Below are 25,354 nucleotides of genomic sequence, written 5' to 3' on the forward strand. Positions count from 1 at the left end.
TAGTCTCTGAAAATAACCCAAGAAAGAAATCTAATGATAGAAACATGAAAGCTATTTGATTTTTTTCAGAGTTCACAGAATTTCAGAAAAGGAAGGGTAGAAATAGTTTCTTCTCACTGTTTAGTTTTTTTTTCTTATCATATAGTAATGACAAAAAGCTAAAGAGAATCTGCAAAAATAGCTGCTACACACCACCTTTGGAAAATAAAACACGTCTTTGTTTTTACTTTTTGGTAACTGGTTTCATTTTGGCTTCTTTTCCTCTTTAATTTATGTCTGAAATTCCATTTTCCACACACATACACACATACCCTTGCAACCTCTGCTATACCAATTAAATGCAATCTGCCTAGTAAGAATTATTGTCAGACAACAGTGAGGACCATTTTTTTTTTTTTTTTTTTCTGGTCTCCTGCTCTGATGATTAGAGTCAGAACATAAAATAAAATACAAGAACAATCTCATCCCTTTTCGCCTTAAGAAATCTCCACTACAACTTATTTTAAAGATCAAAACACAATTGGCATCTTTTCAGTGCAATCAATAAGTGGAAATAGCTTTAGTGACACGTCTAAAATGAACTTCTAAGTTACATATCCTCTGGAAGATCTGAAATAAATACATGCAAGTCTTGAACATAGCCCAGGAAAAGGAGTCGCTAGGGGTGTCTTTTAGTGAGAATTATAAAATGGGACAAACTGTTTTACCTTTCATTCTTCTTAATAGTAAGGATGAAAAACTTTGAAATCAGAACCAGGACACCGTGTACTTTTCTCCTTGCTATAAAAATACATTGTTGCTTATTGCTGAAATGAACCCAGCCATTAAAATACATAGTTAATAAAAATCTTTCAAAAAGGCCACAATGAATATGAATACCGTTAACTTCATAGTCATGGGGAATTATGTTTCACAGGCAAATTATATAATACATAAAATATTTCTAAAATTCCTTTTTCAGTTTATTCAGTAAAATTTTTATTAATAATTTATTGTTTTATTTAGGAAAATTGAGGACATTCAGGGACAGAGGCATATGTTCATGCAAACAGAAACATGCTCCTGAAGGGCATTGGCATGGGTTTATTTTCAGGAATGTTTCTCCAGAATATCAGGATGCTAAGGAGTCCCAGGGTTATTATGGAGATAAGAATTATCTTGTTCCAATGTTCTTCCTCTCTGCCTTTTGTTTACTTTGTTGTTTTTCAGTTGCTAAGTTGTGTCTCACTTTGCGACCCCATGGACTGCAGCATGCCAGGCTGCCCTGTCCTTCACTGTCTCCCAGAGTTTGCTCAAATTTATGCCCATTGAGTTGGTGACACTATATAATCATCTCATCTCCTATCACCCCCTCCTCCTTTTGCCTCAGTCTTTCCCAGCATCATGATCTTTTCCAGTGAGTCAGCTTTTCGCATCAGGTAGCCCATGTATTGGAACCTTAGCTTCAGCAACAGCTCTTCCAATGAACATTTAGGGTTTACTTCCTTTAGGATTGACTGGTTTGATCTCCTTGCTGTCCGAGGGACTCTCAAGTATCTTCTCCAGCACGATTCAAAAGCTTCAATTTGTTTACTTATATTTTCCATAAACATCCCACAATATTAAACTGTGATCTTTTTAAGAGTAAGAACTAGATTTGAATGATTTTTGCATTTCTACTGCCTAGCCCAATGCCTTATACTAAATAAACTTATTTTAAAATTAAATTTTAAATTTTAAAATAAACACCTATTAAGTGTTTACTTGATTAGTGAAGAAATAACAATAAATAATCATTCAGTATTCCATTAGCACTTAATTTCCTTTGTCATTTCTCTCAATTTGGGAAAATCAGAGGAAAAAATGGGCTTCCCTGGTGGCTCAGACAGTAAAGAATTTGCCTGTAATGTGGAAGACCTGGGTTTGATCCCTGGGTCAGGAAGATCCCCTGGAGAAGTCAACGGCTATCTACCCAAGCATTGTTGCCTAGAGAATTCCATGGACAGAGGAGCCTGGTGGGCTATATAGTCCGTGGGGTCAAAAAGAGTCAGACAGGACTGAGCGACTGACTCTTTCCTTTTTTTTTCTTGGCTATACTGGCATCTGTTCTGATTTTGGATGCACATAAAATACTGATTTTCTCAGAAAAGCTTGAGAGGTTCTGCTCTAGGATTCAGGAATTACTGTTCACAGGACACTTAATGCTGGTGGGTTCATAAATTCCAAACTGAATCTAATAATTTACCTGCATGGGCCAGTGACAGGGATGGCAATCCAGATGGGATAGTCATGGTAATTCAAAAATCAAAATCATTCCATAAATATAGCTCACTTCTGATTTTCAATCATGCTGCATGTCAGAGCTAGAAATTTCACATATCTCAATGTCAACGATTTCTGCGTTTAGTCTCTGTAGCCATGAAATTTCAAGCTACTTCCATGTAAGTAATCAAACTTCTCAAACGGGTGGTTTTAAGATAATGTCAACAAAACAGTTCAAATATTTGTAAAATATAATTAGATGGATTGGTGTCTGTATTTGTGATTTCATACTCTTTCCCTCAGATGGCAATTTTTGTGAGGTAATACTAGATTTATAGAAGGCAGTTTTAAAAGCTAGGTAAAAAGACCACCTATTAGAACTCGTAACAGAGTTCTAATCTAGCCTAATTGTGACATTTAGAAATTCCATGGGTGGACCCACTTATAAATTAAAAGGGATGACATTACTAAAATTTCCTGAAGCCCTTTACTGTAAAGTCATTTTATTTTCTGTCGAGCTAGGGGCTGTCATCATTCTGACCCGGTCTTTATGCATTGCTATTTCTACTATATCAATTGTTTTGACCATTCTGTTAGATAGAGCAATTAATCATTTTAATAACAAAAATTAATCAGTTTGATTTGAATTACTTGGTTAATGTATTTGCAAGTGTTAGTTGCTGATGACTATAGTTTAAGTCAAAATGCTTGATTCATTACTTCCTAAATTAAGATGTAATGGAGGCTTCCTTATAAAAGACAACAATGCCAACTGTAGGTAGGAAATTGACAGATGGTGTTAGGGAAACCCTCCCACTGAGATCCTTACTCCTGCCCTATAGGTCTGGCTTCATCAGGAAAAAGAATGTCAAAACCATTTCATTAAACAAAAGGAGCTGCCAGGACTTACCAAACAACAACAGCAATAAAATCCCAAAAAAACAAAAATGAAGGAGAGTGAAATAAGAGTTTCCCTTGCTAGACTGTGAGCTTCCTAAAGGCAGGGACCTTGTCTATTTTACTTATTGCTTTACCCCACGCACTGCACCAAAACAAAGCAGGTATTCAACAACTATCACATGGATAAATAAATGAATGAGTAAGAAATGATAACTGAGATCCAGACAAAACACACAGAAATTCAGACCAGGGACAAACACGATTCGGATCTGTCTGACAATCTGGGTCACAATCAGAGTCAGGCTGTGAGTCAACCCAGGAGCACTGAGTGAGAACAGGGGAAGGAGAGCATAGTGAGGAGCACTCAGCAGGGGAGATCAAGTGATGCTATAAGGGCTTTAAGGACTTTATTGCCTTTGATGACTATTGCTCCATCTTCCTTCTAAATGACCTTGCTTGGGGGTAGCCTCCCAAGATTAATAGAAGAGAAAACACAAACATTTCAGAGCCAAGTAAACTATATACAGGTACATCCCATGGATGGAGGAGCCTGGTAGGCTGCAGTCCATGGGGTCTCTAAGAATCGGACACGACTGAGTGACTTCACTTTCACTTTTCACTTTCATGCATTGGAGAAGGAAATGGCAGCCCACTCCAGTGTTCTTGCCTGGAGAATCCCAGGGATGGGGGAGCCTGGTGGGCTGCCGTCTATGGGGTTGCACAGAGTCGGACACGACTGAAGTGACTTAGCATAGCATAGCATACTGCTTGATCTTAAGGGTATTTTATATCTGAAAAAAAGAGTCCCCCCACCCCCAACCATTGCCTGTTGTACGTAACTAAATTGGTAACATAAGGGATATTGATCATTCATTTAATTGTGAAATTTTTCAGAAGATCACCAGTGACCTCTAAACAGTTAGACACTTTTTTGCTTTGATCTCACTTGATTTCTTAGCAAGTTTAAACACAACTGACCATTTGCTTCTTTTTGATTAGCTCTTTTACTTTCTTTGATCCCTCACACACCTGATTTTCCCCCCATCAAGCTGATCTCTCCTTGTTATTCTCCTTGATGATTCTTTTCCTTCAGCTAAACCTCTATATGCTGAGTGCACCAGGTCACAGGCAATCTCTCCCTTCATATCTCTTCTTGTTTTCTCTTCTTTCCCCTTTCTGGAAATTTGTCCATTCATGTAGTAGAAAGGTTTTATATACCAGCCCTGTGATTGCCCCCTTGTGTCTTCAGCTCTGATCTCCTAATTAGACTGTAAACTCACTTAGCCTATTGTTTATTTGACTTATTCTCTTAGATATCCACTAGGCATCGCAAATTTGATTTTTAGCTGAAACACACTTCTTTATTTCTCACTTTCAAATCTCTTCTTTGTCCAGGTTTTCCCTTTTAAAAATGTATTGTTATTGTTATTACTTAATAAATGGCACCACTATGCATCCATTTGACCAAGCCCGATATGAGAATCATCATTTTCTTTCCCTCCATGTCTGATCAATCAGGAAATTCTGCCAGCCCTGCCTCTAAAATAAGTCTACTTTCCTCCTGCTTCACTCTTACGACCTTAGTCTAAGTTATCATAATTTCTTGCATGGCTTATTGCAATAACCTCCTGATTCGACTCCTGACCTTTCTCCTCTTGCCCTTTTATTCTGCATGGAACAGCAGCCAGAGTAATATCTTAAAAAATGTAAATCAGACATTGTCAGTCTCCTCCTAAAATTGCCCTGATGGCTTTTCATTGTATTTGAAATAAAATACAAACTCTTCTCATGATCTATTTATCCCTTTATAATCTGTTTCTGCTCACCTAATTCTGACTGCTTTAAATTCTACTTATACCACTGTTCATCAAGGTCTAGTTACTCCTTCTCCTTCTGTTCCTTAAAGGAACTTTGCATTTCTGCATGTATTGCTAGCTATATATACTGTTACCTACATATATTATTTTACTTACTTACTTGTATTCATTAGGATGAAGTATTCATAACAGCAAAACCTTTTCTCTCTTACTCACACATTCAGTTCAGGAAAAACAAGAGAGCTGGCTCGAAACACCGTCTCCACTATTTTCAAAATGGCACACCATTAGTGCTTTTAAAGTAACTGCTTTAAACATTGCAGGTAAAACTGCAATGTGAGCTAGAAAAATTACCCAGAGGACTGACAGTTTAAAACTAGTCTCATTACTTTGGTGACAAAAGCATGTACTTGCTTCACTGTTACTATGCTTGGAATTACACTATTGGTAAATATAACAATATTGTGATTGGGATGCAATACAGGAGGGGGACAGCGAGGCGATGAAACATTAAGTTTTAGGGGTTAGTAAGTTTTATAAATATTTAGTTGAGGATATATTATTTATTTATTTATTTTTAAATTTTATTTTATTTAACTTTACAATATTGTATTGGTTTTTTAAAAAGACGAGGAGTCAATGACAACAGTAAGCTCTGAAGTGGTAAGGTGAAGAACAGAGGTAGGGGTTTTTTTTTAAAGGGAGGGAGAGGGCAGGAAAAAGAGAGGGTGGGAGAGTAATGCTGGTAAGTTTCACTTATATCATATTTTAAAAATCTACATGCATCTATGCAATTATGAGATAGTATATATTTATAAACAATCTTTGCTGCCTATATTTTGTTTAAAATAACAATGTCATATTTGGCCATTGAATTATATAAGGTTTTCAATTATTGTCTTTTATTTGGCCGCAGTAGATCTTAGTTGTGGCACACAGGATCTTTTGCTGCATCATGTGAATCTTTAGTTGCAGAGCATACACCTCTCGTTGTGGCCTGGGGGCTCAGTAATCACCACGCAAGGGCCCGGTTGCTCTGAAGCATGTGGGAACTCAGTTCCCTGACCAGAGAGTGAACCCATGTACCCCACACTGAAAGGTGGATTTTTAACCACCATGGTGGTCCTGAAGGTTTTAATTATTTTCTGATCATAAAAGCATACATTTGATACTCCCAATAACAAGATATTGATTCTTTTTGGTGACAAGATACCATCATTTTAAAACTTCAATTTATAATGTACTATAAAATAGTATAACTGCTATTGTGCCCATGGATTCTGTGTTGTTTCTACATATAAAACTAGTTGTCAGAATTTGCCTTGATTTATTATAATTAAGAATTCAGTCATGTGATGATTGCTTCAGAATTTGATTAATCCCTATTCACTTATATCTTTAAGGATATTCCATTTTTGCTTGTAAGTTGTCATTTTGAATAATATAGATTTAGCAAAAACTTTGTGCTCTGACACTCTTGAGTGTAGTTCCGGAGTGATCTTGACCTTGTTCTTTAGTCAAACCTTGATCATTGGCATCACTGTGGTCAGTAGGATCTCTGCGTTGCTATATCCATTGGACAGTCTCAGGCCTCACTATTCCGAATTTCTTAACAGCTTTTGTTAGACTCAGTAGAACACACCATCTTAAAATTATTTTCTTGGCTTTTGAACTTCTTCGTGTCTCCTGTAGTTTCTTTGGCCATATCCTCTTTCTTTCTTCTGTTCCAAATGGTCAGGGACTCTAGGGCTCAATCCTCAGACATCTTTATCAATACTCAATGATCTCGGCTAGCACATGTATAAAAACCCTTAATATACTGATGAATCCTCAGAGTGATAGCTCTATCTCTAAACTTTCTCTTAAAACAAGACTTAATTGATAACTTTTTTTGAAATAAGAATGTGTATAAAATTTAACAAATCAAACCCGGAATCTTTAATATCTATTTTTTCTCTAAAATATGCTCTTCTCCATGACTTCCTTATGTGTGTGAGTGATTTGTCATTCACCCAGTTTCTTGGGTCAAATAGCTCTGGAATTACCTTTGACTTTTCTTTCATAGTCTACATCCAATTCATAATCAAATCTTGCCACACTTCCACTCAAAATATATCTTAAAAGGTCATGTTTCATCGATTCCATTGCTACTGTTCTAGTTAAGAGCAAAGTCATCATCCACTAGGTCAGAAGGACTGCTTTTCCACTGATCTCCTGAGGTCCTCTCTAGAGTCTATTCTTTACCCTCTAGAGCAAGAGACCCTTTTAAAATATGAGTCAGATCCTGGCTTGACTTTCTTTGTTCATAATCCTTTCATGGTTTTTCCTTATACTGAAGATAAAATCTAAAGTCCCTGTGGTTCCCAAGACTGATTCCACCCAACCTGTTCTTGTCCTGGCCATTTTTCTTCATCACACTACCACTCTCCCTGTTGTTTACTGCTATCTCACCAATACTACTCCTGTTCTGTTCTTTGAACAAGGTCAGGATGCTTTTAAGTAAGAGTCTTTGAGTTCGCTATTCTCTCTGCCCCCCACCCCCTATCTCTCATATGATCATGTCAAATGTCACAACCTGGGAACTGTGATTCTTTAAACCTCTATAGTCAACAGAGTCGATGCTACCTTCTTGAGCAGTTCTTTTTGCAGAGTATACATCAGCAACTGAAATTATACCACATATTTATTTGTTAGCTTCTTTATTGTTGGCATTCCCTACTACAACATAAGCATCATGAAAATGGGGACTTCAAATTGCTCATTGTTTTATCCCTAGCATCTAGCTGAGTGTCTGTTACTTGGTATGCCTCCAATAAATATTTGTTGAATGAATGGTGATTTATATTTAGAAAGAGAAGGATTGTGCACAAATCTAGATCTTATGTGATTTCTGGAGAAGCTGTTATTACAGGTGAATCATGGTGGGAATATGAAAAAGCTGAAAGTGAAAATCACTCAGTTGTGTCTGACTCTTTGCGACCCCATGGATGCATGGAGTCCATGGAATTCTTCAGGCCAGAATACTGGAGTGGGTAGCCTTTCCCTTCTCCAGGGGATCTTCCCAACCCAGGGATCAAACCCAGGTCTCCCACATTGCAGGCAGATTCTTTGCCAGCTGAGCCACAAGGGAAGCCCAAGAATATTTGAGTGGGTAGCCTACCCCTCCTCCAGCATATCTTTCCAACCCAGAAATCGAACCAGGGTCCCCTGCGGATTCTTAACCAACTGAGCCATCAGGGAAGCACTGATAATAGCTGTTATTACAGGTGAATCATGGTGGGAATATGAATGTCACACTATTCGTACAGACAGGGGAAAAAAGTTGAAGATCTGGCTGTGTGAGAGGAACACCACTTTGAGATGTAGAAGCCTGAATCCTCATGTTCTGTACAACAGAATACACTCTGACTTTCTATAAGTATGTACACCAGATGTTCTGATTCAATGTTCCATTTGGACCTATGCTTGTGTAGTTGTTTTAGATTGGCTTCCATAGAAGCAGTCCTGGAGAGAGGGATTTGATCATTGTGATTTATTGAGAAGGCTTGCAGGTAAATATCTATAAGGAAGGGAGGAGAAGAGGATGGGGAAAGAGAGGGAACTGAGCGAGAATGGGGTCCCAGATAATCTAGCCTTGGTCTGATGTGCATGACAAAGGCTCCGGATAATAATGCGCACCATTAAGTTGTTTCCTCCTTGAATCAAGGGAGGAGTTTCAATCAGTGTAATTGACCTAGGGTTGCCCGATTATGAGGAAGGTATCTTTTCAGGTAATAACGGTGGAGGACAATTCTCAATATACAGCCAACGTTCTCAGCAGTTGGGGGATGTCGCCCTGGCCCAGTGAAGGGGAGCTGGGCATGCCACTCCCATGTCTCCTACAGAGGGACAAAAAGGGGTTGACCGTGAAGCGTATTCACTCATTCAACAAATACTTATTGCATTCACAGCCCTTAGATTCACTGGTAAACAGACATGGTCCCTGCAGCACAGATAGTGAGAAAAAGAGATTTTAATAAAACAAACATGTGATCCTGGTATGATACATATTGAATTATTGCCAAACAATGAATTGAAGCAAAATTATAGAAATAAATCCACGATACTTATAAGTAATGTTTTTCTATAAATGTCCTTTGCTGTAACTCTTAGGAAGATTGTATAAACTCCCAATCACAGTAATCTTTATCAAAAGCAAGTCGTATATTAATCAAATAACTCTTAGGCATTATTTGAAAACACAAATGGATTAAAGAAAGGTGATTTTTAGCCTGGAAACTATGTTGGTATACAAGTCTTATATTACATCATTGTTCAAAAATCAAGATGATTATCTGTAAGTGGGAGTTTAAACATAAGAAAAGTAAACATTAAAAGTTTAAAGACAGTTACGATCTTGGATTGGATGTTACTTCTTTGTATTTTATAAGTTACCCCTCTAATCCTATGCCTCACTGGCAAAGGGAACAATAAGAGCAGGATGAAAGCGTGGGATCTAGTTTTTGTGGCATACTCCAGTTCACAAACTGCCTGCAGACCTTGAGTCCATGTGGAGGCTAAAATTTTACTGAAGTCAATGAATTGTTATAAAATGTTCACCATTATAAGGCTGGCATAACTATGTTTAAAAACAACACAATGTGAGGGGCAAAAAGCCATTTGAGTAAACAGGTACAGGTTACCAAGTTTCAAGCAAATTGGAGAAGTTAGCATTGGAGGTAAGATGTGCCATGAACAGTATAGTAGGAAACCTTGTTTCATACATTAAATTATGAGACAGAAATACACAAGAATATTTTTAACTGGAATTGGATACTGGTAAATAGCAGCTGGTAGGTCCTGGTTTTCATGTTAAGATCTATCTATTTTCATTTTTTAAAAACCTTTGCCTGGTGCTGTGGAAACTACTATCCTGAAAAATCAGGCAGCTAATGAGCAGCATAATATCAGTAAAATAGTATATTTCTTATTTTCCATAGAGCAAAATTTCAAAGGAATGTAATCTTGTTAAAGTGTCACCAAACCATCTCTTCAGGAGAAAACAATGGCAACAGAAATAATAAGGCTTATTTTCAAGAATTCTGTTCATACCTCAAATCCCTGTGGTCTTCCTAGACTCTCTTTAATATGTTTCCATGCAACAAGAATCTCTGACACAGATACACTTGTAGCCTTGACATCTGTGGGAGCAGCAGTGGGTTCTGTATGAAGGAAAATGGAAATAATAAACCACGGGGGTAACAAGTTACGCCTACCAAAGCATTGCCCCTGAATATGACAGGTGTTACTTTCTTTTCCCTGATTTTTTAAATGAAGGGCTCTGGTGATTACGAAAAACACAACAGGATAAAAAGATGATCTTTTTGGATTTCTCCGAGGTCAAGTCTCATCAGTACCTTACCAATGACAAATAAATCTAGCAAGACAAGCGAAGAAGATCTTTATCCTTGGATTAACTAGGATGTTTCTGAAGAAGTTAAATTATCTGACTTAAATTGTCTGCCAGACTAGCATAATGATCAAAAGAAGGGACTAGGAGTCAGGCTTGGCTTTTTTGCTTGCTAAGGTTGTTTTTTGCCTTCTGGAAAATTATTTACCTTCAGGCAAGTTACTTTACTTCTTCCTGAGCTCTAGTCCCATCATCTGTCATCAGGCATATTGAGAATACTTAGCTAGTAGGTTTGTAAGGTTAGTTTTAACTGGAATAATACATATAAACTATTTAGCATAGTTCTTGGCACTTAAAACATCTATTCAGAAAATATCGCCTATTTTACCTTTTACCTTGTGAAGGTACAAACAGGATCTAAGTTTCATTTGATTTCTTTTGTTGTTGTTCCGACCACACAGCCACATTTCCATGATTGTGTAAAGAATATGTTATGAATCATGATATTTAAAAGGCATGCATTGACTTTTAAGACTGGTATGGGCTGAAAAGGAAAGTCCCTGGAGGTCTCGGTGCTGTTGCTCAAAACCACCTTTTCATTCGTGTCTGTGCTCAGTGGCCTTTTGCACTGTTTTAGTTTTTGCTTTTTTTTTTTTCAAATACATCGTGTCTGACTGGCATCCATCAAGAGGTGCACTTTATTTGAGGTTGTACTGTATGTGAGGAACAAAATATTTTCAGCTTTGACATTGCTGAATCATAAATACTGTGTCACAAACACACGTTAAATGAAATGACAGAATAAAGGCCATACGTTAGTTCAACCAATCTGTACACAGTCGATGTCAAAAAACTCCTACCCCATGAAAATTGTAGAGACTTTGATTCTAACCCCATATCACTGCCAAAATTTCAGGTGAAGCTTATCATTGCTAAGACTTCAGATGAATCTATTTAGATTCAATCAACCAGATGGCAAAGGCAGAGTTCTAAATAATATTTTTATGTTTTAGACATATAAAGGGAATTATAGCCATTTGCTGAGAATATTTCACTTTCTGATGGAAGGTGGCCACATGCCTAACTGGAGAGTCTTCATATATTATTAATTGAAAAAATAAAAGTAAAGAAATCTGCCCTTGTTACTATAAAAGAAGTCCACAAAAGACTTTTTCAAAGTTTGTACTAAGCAATGGTGTTTTTTTTGGTAAAGCTTTCATTAAAATTACATATTATATTTGCATTAACTCAAAGTACTTTGATAAATTCACATTAATCTTTACACAGAAGTTGACATTAGTTTCTGCCATGGTATAATTTGCAATTTCTCATTCTGTCCTTTAAATATCTTTTATTTTATTTTGCTCAGTGGTTTCCCACATCCCACTTTCCAACTGCCTGTTACTTGTGCATCTACCATTAACAACAACAACAACAACAAAAAAAAACTATGTGAAAAGCTTCTAATTTTATTATATTCTAGAATTCTTATCAGCAAACTTGCAACAATTTTTTTCATTGGTATTTAATAGGAGCTAAAATTCTTGATTTTGCAAGTAAATGAAAGGAAATGCTCGTGTTCTTAAGTGTGTATAACCTGATCTCCTGGATTTGGGATATGATTTATTTCAAAGAAATCCACTCTTTAAATATCATTTGTTATTTAGAAGGAGTTTTGCTTATCATTTCAGTGAATGCACTGCAGAGATTTGTGTGCCAAATGCCTTTTTCAACTTTTTTTTTTTTTAATTGAGGTAATTATATCTTTGCCAAAGAAGATTGCAGGGGGGATAAATAATTTCAGAAGCACAAAATATGTGGTTGGATTTCTATCTCTATCTCTAGAGAAAGAAGGAGAAGGAAATGGCAACCCACTCCAGTGTTCTTGCCTGGAGAATCCCAGGGACAGGGGAGCCTGTTGGGCTGCCGTCTATGGGGTCGCACAGAGTCGGACACGACTGAAGCGACTTAGCAGCAGCAGCAGAGAAAGACATTTCTCTCTCACCTTTCTGTAGTACTATACAAGTTTAAGTACTTTTTAAAATAGAATGATGGAAGTTTTAAAAAAGTAAGAAATAAAGAAAAATAGTCAGAAAATTATTTCCCAAACTAGCACCCTAGCTTCTGTTTAAAAGCTCTAAGGTTTTTAAATCAATGTCAGACATTAAAAGGCATTCCACAGTTGCACTCAAAGAGGCTAAATATTGTGAAATATTAGAAAATCACTTGGATCAATGGTCACATCTAATTAAATGAGGGTCAATGAAACAAGAATTGAACAGTAAATTTTTGTTTCACTTTCTAGATATAAATAATATCAAACATTGGGGCTTCCCTGATAGCTCTTGTAATGCAGGAGACCCTGGTTTGATTCCTGGGCTTGGAAGATCCACTGGAGAAGGGATAGGCCAACCATTCCAGTATTGTTGGGCTTCCCTTGTGGCTCAACTGGTAAAGAATCCCCCTGCAATGTGGGAGACCTGGGTTCGATTCCCTGGAGGAGGGAAAGGCTACCCACTCCAGTATTCTGGCCAGTATCAAACATAACCATGCTGACCTGCATTGAAAATTTAAGCATGTAAAAACGTGACCTCATTCAATTTACTTCCAAAAGTTTCCATTTGCAGCATTTATTAGTTAGTGAACATTTTCATATGTATCAAAAAGTTTGTCTGCAGACAAGGTGAATGGATAAAGAAGTTGTGGTACATATATACAATGGAATATTACTAAGCCATAAAAAAGGATGAATTTGAGTCAGTTCAGTTGAGGTGGATGAAGCTAGAGCCTGTTGTACAGAGTGAAGTATGTCAGAAAGAGAAAAACAAATATCATATATTACCACATATATGTGGAATCTAGAAAAATGGTACTGACTAACCTATTTGCAGGGCAGGAATAGAGACACAGATGTAGAGAATGAACTTGTGAACACAGCAGGGACAGGAGAAGGTGGGACTGAAAAAGATACGTATTACCATCTATCAGATAGTTAGTTGGGAAGTTGCTATATAACACAGGGGGCTCAGATTGGTACTCTGTGACAATCTATAGGGGTAAGACGAGGGGGTGGGAGGGAGGCTTAAAAGCAGGGGATGCGTGTATATGTGTAGCTTATGCATGCTATATGGCAGAAATCAGCACAACACTATAAAACAATTATTCTCCAATTAAACTAAAAACTTAAAAAGTAGCTGACTAGATCATAGGATGTTTGCTTTGGATTGAAACTAGATGTCCTATTTGGGCATCCCATCATATTTGAATGATGGAAAATCACAACCAGGAAGAATTTTAGAAAGTTCTTTGGATCTATGCTCACATATGGATGACCAAAGGGTCTTCAGCCATATTTTGTTTGCCCAAGTAATGCATTAAATTGATTAATTCCAACAGTTCATTGAAAATAAGAATTTGTGGCTTATTTTGGGAAAAATGGGTGATACCAAGTTTGACTCCTTGGGTATTGGTAGATGAGAGCTATCAACTGGTCCCATGAGTTAGGGCATATTCTTTTTAGTTTGCCAGATTCTCCACCACTCACTGTGGTCTAACTTCTGGGACTACTTCACTTGTTTATATTTCTTACATGATCTCTTTAGGTTTTGAGTTATGAATCTATGTTTTAAATTCATGCTCTCATTTTGCAAACGAAAAAAGTGGCATGGAACCTGGCTGATTTATCTAAACTCTGCTTCTAGATCTGAAAGAGTTCCAAGTGGAACTCAGATCTCAAGTGCTCTTTCTTTTGCTGTTTTTCCATTGCACCAGGGAGGCAGCTGGCTCATTCTCTATCTCTTAGGGTAATTTTGGGGGGCAGAAGAGATTTTTACAGGGAGAATATATAATTCACTCTCTTTCTGCACAGCTGTTTCCAAGTAACTGCAGATGAATGGATGTATTAAGACTAAAACAAACAAAAAATAACAAACAAAATAGATGAGGAGGGGGGAATAACCAAAGATAATACTAATAACTGCCACTGATTGAAGATTTGATATATGCCAAGCCTTATTTAAAATTCTTTATATGTATCAATTAATCCTCCCAACACACTTATTATCAGGACCACCACTTTTCAGATGAGGAAATCCAGGAGCAGGAGGTTGAGCAACTTGCCCAAAGTTGCACAGCTGCTGGAAGGTAGAGCGAGGAATTGAGCAAGGCAGTCAGCCAGGCTCTGGCCATCACAATGTTTCGCTTCTGTGCACACATCTCTGCTTACACTCTGGGTGCTTTTTCCTCATGTATTTTCTTCTCTTTGCCCTCCACACTTAACTCATCTCAAGAATACTGATATTGGAATCCCCACGTGGCCTCTCTCGGTCTTGCCAGAACCTGAGCCCCTGTGCTTGTGCTCTGTTGCTTCAGGCATGTTGGACTGTTCGCAACCCCGTGGACTGTAGCCTACCCGGGCCCCCTGTCTATGAGAGTCTCCAGGCCAGAATATTGGATGGGCAGCCACGCCAAGATCCCGACCCAGGGATCAAACCAAGGTCTCCCATGTCTCCTGAATTGGCAGGCAGATTCTTTACCACTGAGTCATCTGGGAATCCCACCTGAACCCCCATCATCTCCTATTTAAGCCTGCTACAGACTTGCTTTCAACTCCTTTTATTCCTATTTCCTGGAATTTTTTTAAAAATAGTTTTGCATCACAGCTACACTGGTCCTCATAGATCTTATATTCAGGCATCTCTGAAACTCTCCTGATCTGTAAATGCCAGGATGTTTGTTGCCACTCTTACTTCTGTCTGTTATACTTGGAAAATTTGATGAAAATTTAGGGACTTATTTCTGAGATTATACTGGCATTATGTCTAAAAATTAAAAGATTTTTAAAGATTTTTTTTTCACTTATGATGATATTAATTAGACCATGGCTGGCTCCTTCACTCCAGTCTTGGGATATAAAGTGGACAGGCTGACTAAAGATCCATCTAGTTAAAGCTATGGTTTTTCCAGTGGTCATGTATGAGTGTGAGAGTTGGACTATAAAGAAAGCTGAGTGCCAAAGAATTGATGCTTTTGAAATGTGGTGTTGGAGAAGACTCTTGAGAGTCCCTTGGACTGCAAGGAGATCCAACCACCCCATCCTAAAGGAAATCAGTCCTCAATATTCATTAGAAGGACTGATGCTGAAGCTGAAGCTCCAATATTTTGGCCACCTGATGTGAAGAGCTGACTCATTGGAGAAGACCCTGATGCTGGGAAAGATGCATCACTGACTTGATGGACATGAGTTTGAGTAAGCTCCAGGAGTTGGTGATAGACAGGAAAGCCTGGTGTGCGCAGTCTATGGGGTAGCAAAAAGTTGGACACGACTGAGAGAATGAACTGAACTAAACTGAATTATATTAAAAATATTGTACAGCATTATCATGTTCATGAATTTAGATGATACATTTGTGTTAAGTGGCCTAGCAGCTTGAGTTCTCCAAGTAATATGGGGGGATGGGCTTGTAATATTGATTATATATTTGACTTCCCAGGAGGGGTGGGCAACACCATTAATCAAAGGACAGTTTAATAAACTCCTTGGGAGAAGGGCTATGGCCTCATTATAAATTGAGTGAAGACAGCTGTAGTTGAACTTTTATAGGCACTAATCCAAATGGATCATCTGGCAAAGTCAGGAAATTATTCCTTGTATTTTACAACTAATATGCCAATTTATTAATTTTCAAGTTCACATAAATCCCACTGAGCTCAGTTTCAGCTCAGGACTGATCTGCAGAATAACACCCCATGAAAGTCAGGTTTTAATTTCAGCTGTGGTAGCTCAATTTGCAAGAGGATAATTGCATATCATTTTCTGCAAGCTAGAAGAAGCTTCTGACTTTAATAAAAAGTAAAAGCCACACATTTTTTCCATAAGGAAAAAGACACCCCCCCAAAAAAAACTAGAAAAGGCTAACACACATTATGTATAAATAAACTTTTCAACTTACAATTAATCTATATTAAAGTTCCCTCTAATTTTCTATCAGATGTATTGAATTCTCAGTTTCTTTCCAAAGCTATAGTAACAAGAAATAAGTGGAAAACAGATATAACTTTAATTAAAATGCATTTCTAGAAATGCAGAAATTAAGGCTGATTTGATTTCTCATGTTGGAAAAAAATTGCTTTTTATCATTTGTACTATGCACTTTCAAATCAGTTATTTTGGAACTTTGCTATTCTTTAAGAAAAATAGGATTGTTTCCAATATAAGAGTATTGCATGGAGTGGCACCGTACATTTTTGGCAGCAGGGACCCATTTTATGGAAGACAGTTTTTTCAAAGACAGGGTCGGGGATGGTTTCAGGATGATTCAAGTGCCTTATGTCTATTGTGCACTTTATTTCTTTTATTACTATTACATCAGCTCCATCTCAAATCATCAGGTATTAGATCCCGGAGGTGGGGGATCCCTGGATTATACCATACCCTGAGACCTGAAGTCAAATCAGGGTTGGAATGCACATAACTTTTGCTTGGTTCAAAGGATATAATAATTGATACATGTCCACAACGCATGGAAGTCCTAGCAGGCAAACCTCTTTCCTCTGGCTTTATATCGGATTCTGCCTGTCACTGAAAGAGTCATCCAGGGTTACTTCCATTGTGTAAACCTTGAAAGAGTTCAGCGTCTCAAGGGTGTTAACAGGAAAAAAACAACAACAAACATCTGGAGGTTTTCTGACAGTGAAAGTGTTAGTTGCTCAGTCGCATCCAACTCTTTGTGACTCCGTGGACTTTAGCCCACCAGACTCCTCTGTCCATGGAATTCTCCAGGCAAGAACACTGGAGTGTGTTGCCATTCCCTTCTCCAGGGGATCCCCCCTACCCAGGGGTCAAACCCAGATCTCCTGCATTGCAGGTGGACTGTTTACCTTCTGAGCCACCAGGGAAGCCCAGTAATTTCTGACAGTACTTTAGGGCAATAGTCAATCTTCGAGTGGTGAGAGTCATTTCCTAAGTGATTTACTAAGTATCTATGTGTATAAAGGATGATTCCTTCTATAACAGATCACATACAGTGTTTTGTCTTCAGGAATGTATACCTCACTCACATTCCTATAGATTTCTTGAGAGGAAAGGAAAAAGATGAAGCACATGGCAAATGCACACAAGCACTTATGGAAGTGTGTTCTGGCTGTGAATGCCATCCTCTGTCCATGTGCCAGGGGAACTAGGTTGAGAGCTAATACTGTCAGGTGTGCCTTGAAATCCTTGAGTTCCATGCTTCCCTCCATCAAAATGAAATCTGGTGGCTTCACTTGATAAGGCCTGGTGTCAGCTCTGAAAAGGCAATACCTTCTTCCTGGTACCCTAGCTGAGTAGCTGCGTCATGAACAAAGGGAAGAAACTACGCCCATAAAAGGGGATAGAAAACTAGTCCCCCTGCTTTTGTTCTTCACTTTATTTAAGAATAAAGAGGGCTTGTGAGGTGATAAACAGGTGGACTAGGTTAATGGAAGAACAAAGAAACAGAATTTGTCTTATGGAGAAATGCAGTCTCAATCAGATATTTGGGCTTTGGACAAGAGTATGATGACAAGGGCTCACTGTGAATCTCTGTGAACGTCCACAGGCATGGACAAGAGGAATCTGCTCTGGCATGAGTACTATATTCTACTTTTACTAGTTTATTACAGCCCTTGACTCTTTTAAAAATTGTCCAATCTTGAAAATGCGCACTCCTTTTCCAATAGTTTGCCAAGTGACTAAAAGGGATGTTGATTTCTCTGTGTGTGTGTGTGTGCTCAATCGTATCTGACTCTTTGTTACCATATGGACTATAGCCAGCCAGGATCCTCTGTCCCTGGGATTCTCCAGGCCAGAAAAAATGGAGTGGGCTGCCATTTCCTACTTCAGGGGATCTTACAGACCATGGATCAAACCCATGTCTCTTGCTTTTCCTGCTCTGGCAGGCAGATACTTTACCACTGTGCCGGCTGGGAAGCCCCAAATCACCCATTAGACTTCGCTGGGTCTTGGTTGCAACACATGGGATCTAGCTGCCTGACGAGGGATTGAACCCTGGACCCCTGCATTGGGAACTTGGAGCCTTAGCCACTGGATCACCAGGGAAGTCCCTTCCCTGATTTTATTCTAGAACAAAAATGGATCTATTATGACTGCCTATTCTGGGATAACTAAAATGTAAAATAATTTTTCGGAAAATAGAATAACAGAATTTCAGCCTTAGATTTGTAATGGCTCCCAGCGATAATATAGATTTCTACTTTTAAAGTGGAGGAAGGCAAGGCTCAGAGAGGTGAAAAAAACTGCCAAAGGCTTTCAAGTTAGTGTGAGCTTCCATCTGAAGCTCTGCCCACTCCAGGCAAACACTCTCTTCCTTCCATTATCCTGCTTTTCCTGGTTGACACAATGCAATGGTGTTAAAGCTCTATTAATATTTACACATGAAGTTCCAAGTTAGTAAATTTAATTAGTGAGCAAACACTAAATATATGTTTTAATTTTGTTGTCAGAACAAAGGCAGACTCTATCCTGATTTAATTTTCCTTATATCTTTCACATTTCAGTCAACCAAAATAAATGAAGTGTTACTATGAAATATGTTACAGCCACAGCTTCAGTGTCTTTGAAAATGTGCATATTTTCTATCTAGCTAGAAAGAGGAATCTCTAAAGGCAAACCATTTCAAGTTTAAGGAAACAGGGTAAACAACCCATGGTGGCCACTATAATTTAATTTCAAAGCAAATGTTGACAAGGAATGTATAAATTTGGATTTTTTAAAGCCAGCACTGGTGTTACCATGCATATCATGTTCATAAACCTCTACAATTCATCTCACGGTGACCTTTTGGGCCATGTGCATAACAAATGATACAAAATAATACACACAATAACATAAAGCAGTAGCAAAATATTATTATTAAAAACATTCCTGATGAGATGATACAGGGTAGTGACTAAAAGCATTAGTTTTGGAGTCATACACACCTGGGTTCAAACCCCAGTCCTATTACTACACTTAAGTAGCTTACTTAAGTAACTTACTGAGTTACTAGAGTTACAAAAGTTACAACTATTGTCCTTTACTGGGTTGAATTTAGCATGTTACTTAGCCTCTGAGCCTCAGTTTCCTACAAGTAAATTGCAACTTGAGATTCCTACCTCACATTTGATTGTAAGAGTTAATATAAGTAATATGGAGACTGTATATACTATCTGAAAACACATCACAAATTTGAGAGGCTAAGTGCACGAATGGGCTTCCCAAGTGGCTCAAAGATAAAGGATCCATCAGCCAGTGTAAGAGAAGCAGGTTCGATTCCCGGGTCAGGAAGATGCCCTGGAAAAGGAAATGACAACCCACTCCAGTATTCTTGTCTGGAAAATCTCATGGTCAGAGGAGCTTGGTGGGCTACAGTCCACGGGGTCACAAAGAGTTGGACACAACTTAGTGACTAAACAACAAGTGCGTGGATATCTCATCAGGACACTTATGGTTGTTTGGTATTACTTGACTCTTCACTTCCTTGGTCATTCTTATACGAGGGTGAATTTTCTACTTCTGCTTCAAAATTTTCCTCTATGTCACAAAATACAAAGGAGCTGGTAATGAAAAACTACATCTTTCATAAATCAAACACTACCTTGGTGTTTCAATATTCAAAAGAAGTTATTTATTTACCCCCATGAATGCCCAGTACCAAAAAGATTGATAATCCTCTTAAGCTATTCGAGTCACACATGTGGGCACAAAGGAAATAAAAGGGTCAGTTTATAAAAGCAGTAATTATTTGGAAGGACAAATCTGTGCTGTCTCTGGTGGAGCATTAGCTCAGCGGGCTGTCAAGTTTAGGGACTGTAAGGTATTGTATTTACTTTCAGGACCAACTGAAATTCTGAGCTTGAATTGAAGAAAGACTATGTGGAATAGCTAACTTTGGGGAGTTAGTTCTGTCAAGCTTCCTCTCAGAAAATGCACTTTTGCACTAAACCTTGAAAGAACCAGAGATTTTGGTGTAGAAAGCTGAGTTGGCATTCTAGCACTACCACCTATTGACTATAACCATGAGTAACATCATAGTCTTTCTTCAATTTAAGGACAGAATTTCAGTTGGCCCTGCAAGTAAACACAATGTCTTACAGTCTATGAAATGGGTATACTGCCCAGGTCCTGCCTACCTGGCAGTTTTTTTTCCCTATTAAATGGTAGTTTTAATGATACAGAATTTTATTATTTTCTGTTGACTAATCATGATACACTGGTATTAAGTGAATAATAGTTACATAATCACAATAGTAAAAGATGTTTATCAGTTTCACTACCTATTAGTTTTATATTGAGATTGAACAAAGTTATGCATATGATAGCATCTTGCTATAGAGAAATCAAGGATTTAATGATTGGCAGCAATGGGTTTAATTCTCAATTACAAACTATGTAACTTTTTCAGCAAGTTTCTTAATTTTCTGAGCTTCAATTTCCCTTAATGGGGATTATACTGCCTATTAGTCAAGATTGTTGTGAGGATTTAATGATACCATGTGTGAAAAGCTTGCAACCAAAAATCCTGTCTGATACTTATCAGTACAATATTTTGTGTGGATGTTAGTAACAAATATTTATTGGAGTATTTATTTAAATTCATTTGATATAAATTTAAATTTTTGTGGATTAATATGGAAAATGATCTAAATTTCAAGCCAAAGAAGAATAGTTAAATGTCCACACATTCACAGAATAGACTACATAACAGGTATGACTAATATTGTTATTATCATGGAAAGATATTTGCCATATATCAGTGGGGCATGAAGAACATAAAGAAAAGTATTAATATATGGAATTATCAATTTTTTTCAATAAAACTTATTTGGAAAAATTTTGGAAAAATACATCTAAAAAGTTTACTGAATTTATGGGTAAGTTTTGTTTTATGGGTTTTTTATTTTCTCTTCTGGCATATCTGTATTTTCTAATAATACAATAATGTCACATTCAGTTACCAAAATAAATATTAAAATGTTAAATGAAAATAAGGATGATAAAACTGACCTCCTTCAGCTGAACATATGACAACAATTTGACTGAAAGGTCCATCCCCTTTATTGTTATAAACGCCAACCTTCACTTCAAAGGGGGTAAGAGGAGGGACGCTTTCATCTCGATAGATGAATTTTGAAGCATCAGAGGATGTCACCATTTTTTCCTTCCAGCCACGTGTTCCATTGGGCCTGAAAGCCACAATATAGCCAAAGCCTTCCCCATTCTGAAACTCTTCAGATACTGGCTAGAGAAGAAAAATACAATTAATTATCAGCAAAATAACTGGTCAAAAAAACTATTTATTCCAGTCTTTAACTTTTTAAAATTATACATAACTAGAATAAAAGAGATTCTCCAAACTTTTTAGTACATTGAAAGCCAATGTAGCATAATCACTTGGCAGTTGTTGCAAATTTAAAAGGCTTTAAAGGTAAAAGTTAAAAAATTAAATGCTATCAGTTGATATTTAAGAAAATTATCAAGAGTATTGAAAACTCCTGAAGTGAGACAACTTTATTCCAATTAGTCATGTACATGAAGCAAAGGTCCTTGAAGTCCACATTATAATTTAACATGTTGGTGAAAATTGTCATATGGTCTGGTGGTTGGGAAAATCTTGTCACTGGTAATGCTCTTCAGAGGTCTTTGGTCAGAAAATTTAAGAGAAATTAATGTAAGACCTTTCATTTTTCTTTTTTTAGTATTTTTCTTAATTGCTTTTGTGCTTTACTAACATATGAAATATTAGAATAATTAGAATACAATATATGCTCAAGAAGCTTGTACTATATGATTTATATTTAAATTCTTTAATTTTTATTTTTTTGGTCACATGGCCTCATATACCGGATCATAGTTCCCCAATCCATGTCTCTTTAGTGGAAGACTGGAGCCCTAGCCACTGGACTGCAAGAGAATTCCCACATTTAAATTTGTTAAATAGGCATGAATTGCGTTGTGCAATTGTGATTAACTAGTTAGTCAATGGAGCAGTTACCACCCATTGCCTAGGACAATGTTTGACAAATAGATATCCAATAGACAGTGGCTCAGCAGTAAAGAATCTGCCGGCAGTGCAGGAGTCTCAAGAGCTGAAAGTTTGATCCCTAAGTCAGGAAGATCTCCCAGAGGAGGGCATGGTTACCCACTCTAGTATTCTTGCCTGGAGAATCCCATGGACAGAGGAGCCTACAGTCCATAGGCTTGCCAAGAGTTGGACACGACTCAAGCGACTTAACACACACAAATATTTGTTACTTTATAAACAAATTTTGATTTGAGGAAAAACTATGTGTTGAATGGAGGAAAAGAGACAAAATCTATCATTTCAAAGTATTATATACTAAATGTTTATATCCTCTCCCCTATCCCCACCCCACCAGCTTATGTGATAATTCCTAACCCCCCATGTGATTGTATTAGGAGATGGATTTGGGGTAGGTGATTTAGTTATGAGGATGGAATACTCATGAGTCAGATTAGTGCCCTAATAATAGAGACTCTAGAGAGCTCTTCTGACCCTCTGCCAGATGAGGACAGAGTGAGAAGATGGTGCTATAAGCACCAGGAAGTAGGTCCTCACTAGATCTGAACCCACCTGTGCCTTCTAGAACTGGACTTCCAGCATCCAAAACTGTGAGAAATAAATTTCTGTTGTTTACAAGCCACCCAATCTACGGCATTTTTGTTACAGTAGCCCAAGCTGAGTAAGACACAAAACTGACAGGGAAGGCAATTCCATTTAGAGAGATATGATCTCAGTGAAGGTCAGGAATTGGGAAGTTAATACCTCTGCAGAAATCAAAAGCAAGACATAAAATTTAATTGAAGAAGAAGAGAATGAACAGAGGAACAGGTCAGAGGATGTGCTCATGGAAGATTTACTAAGGGGAAAGAAGTTTTTCTGTATATTTTTGTACATTCTTGCATTGTTCTTTGAGATGGTCAGGGATTAGTTCAGTTTTCTCCAATAGGCACTTCCATCTCCACTTTCTAAGGCATTGATCTGTGATCTACAAAGCTATATTTGATAATAGAGTAAGTTAACCTCAGAGGAGGAAAGTGGCTTTATGTAAAATAAATGTACCTCTCACAGGCTTTCACTCCCACTCCTTTCTTTGACAGAAGGAATTTTGGAGGTCAGATGATGATGGATACAAAAGAACAAGGATTTTGTTATAAAAACCCCAATTCTACTGTTTCTCAGGAAATTACTCAACCTGTGTATCAGTTTCATCATTTGGAAAACGGAAAATTATCACCACTAGTGGGATTATTGTATGGGATAAATGAGATATCCCAGGCTCGACTCCAGAAAAACCTCAGTGGTTTCAGCCCACAAAATGTCAACTGTGAAGTAATCAAACATTAAACTAAGCCAAACAAGCATCTAAACTAATTTGAGAGGACATGTTTTAATTATTCAAACTTTATTCTAAGAAAGCTCATATGACAGGATGGGACTTTAGACTTTGTATGAAAGGTTCACATTGGAAATATTCATGTGAGTAATTGATGCTAAAAGTGTTTTGTAATCTCATTTGTAATCTCAAACAAAAATTACACAGTTACTCTGTACCAGGTACTCATACCCTATGTATAGCTTTCTATTTAAGGAATCAACACGTCCTGACATCTGAGTGGGCTTTCTTACCTCCCAGGCGATGACCAACTCGTGCCTTCTTCCACTTCTTCCACTTACATTGGTAGGTGCTGTCTTTGGAACTGTGGTTAAAAATGGGCCATGAGTGAGGAAAATGCACACTTTAAGTGTCCCTACAATAAGAATGCATCATAATTCTACCTGGTTGGGTAACATTTCCAAATAAACAGATCAAAATTTGTTTGAAGTCAGGGTGGTCTTATTCAATATTAAAACAAAATGTTTGTGATGGATACCCTGCTTTCAAATCTCTGTGGGAGAGTTTGGCATATACTTTTCATGGCCATATACTGCATCTCCAAACTAATTATTCTCTTGTAAATGTTCTCTGGTTTATAAGGTCCAAATCATAATTAACACTACAGTCAAGGACATCTACTAATGATAAGTTTCATGGTGCACATTTTTTTTCCTTTTTAATCATGTGAATCTTCTGTGATCCAGGGCTTGCAGAGCTCCTGGAAACTCCACAGGTAGACGTTAGCTAGAACTCCCAGGAAGCTCCAGTTTAAAGAATTTTTTCCCCCAGCTAAAAACTAGTATTTATTCTTCTTTTTCTTTTTTTCATGGAAAATGCCAATTATAGTTTATTTTGACGGGTAAATGCAGTTCCTTTTCTTCTTTAATATTTTTATGGGAGTGGAGACCTAGGTTCGAACCCTGGGTTGGGAAGATCCTCTGGAGGAGGGCATGGCAACCCACTCCAGCATTCTTGCCTGGAGAATTCCATGGACAGAGGAACCTGGCGGACTACAGTCTATGGGGTCGCAAGGAGTCGGACAGGACTGAGCGACTAAGCACACATAGCTTATTTACAATATTCTGTCAGTTTCAGGTATATTGCAAAGTGAATCTGTTATACATAAACATATATTCAGTCTTTTTAAGATTCTTTTCCCATTACAGAGTGGTGAGTAGAGCACCTGTGGGATATAGCAGGTTCTTACAAAGAAATCTTAGCAATAGCTCCATGGAGTGAGAACCTATTTAAATGATTACATATTACAAAAAAATAAATAAATAAAAGGCTAAAAGACTGAATCTCTCTGAAAAATGAAAAATATATAGATACTTGGCAAAACTTTTACAAATGTGTAATTATTAAAAGAATAAATGTGTCAAAGAAATAAATTTCCCCTTCACTGCACCAAACCACAAAATATGTTTGTAGTTGAAAGGGAATATTATCAAAGAAATAACTGTTAAATGAAGAAAATTATTAAAAGAAAGCCTTTTCCAGGCTATGAGACTGCATTAGCAATGTTACAGTTCAGTGTTACCTTTATATCTCAACATATAGTTTTTAAATGATCTTGATATACTAATAT

At 37.5% G+C, this 25,354-nt stretch overlaps 1 protein-coding gene across 2 annotated transcripts in view; it reads right to left on the reverse strand.

Annotated features, from left to right (window-relative positions):
- The window catches only part of CNTN5 (contactin 5), a 1,681,138-nt gene that overhangs the window by 38,153 nt on the left and 1,617,631 nt on the right, over positions 1-25,354 (reverse strand). For both annotated transcript variants that reach the window (XM_070803337.1, XM_070803338.1), the window contains exons 19-21: positions 24,018-24,088; positions 21,374-21,608; positions 10,050-10,159 (exon numbers count right to left, since the gene is read on the reverse strand). In XM_070803337.1, the coding sequence (XP_070659438.1) occupies positions 10,050-10,159; positions 21,374-21,608; positions 24,018-24,088 (416 nt within the window). The remainder of the gene's footprint in view (positions 1-10,049; positions 10,160-21,373; positions 21,609-24,017; positions 24,089-25,354) is intronic.

Source organism: Bos indicus, chromosome 15 (assembly GCF_029378745.1).
Source record: "Bos indicus isolate NIAB-ARS_2022 breed Sahiwal x Tharparkar chromosome 15, NIAB-ARS_B.indTharparkar_mat_pri_1.0, whole genome shotgun sequence".
In the NCBI taxonomy this organism is placed as follows: Eukaryota; Metazoa; Chordata; class Mammalia; order Artiodactyla; family Bovidae; genus Bos; species Bos indicus.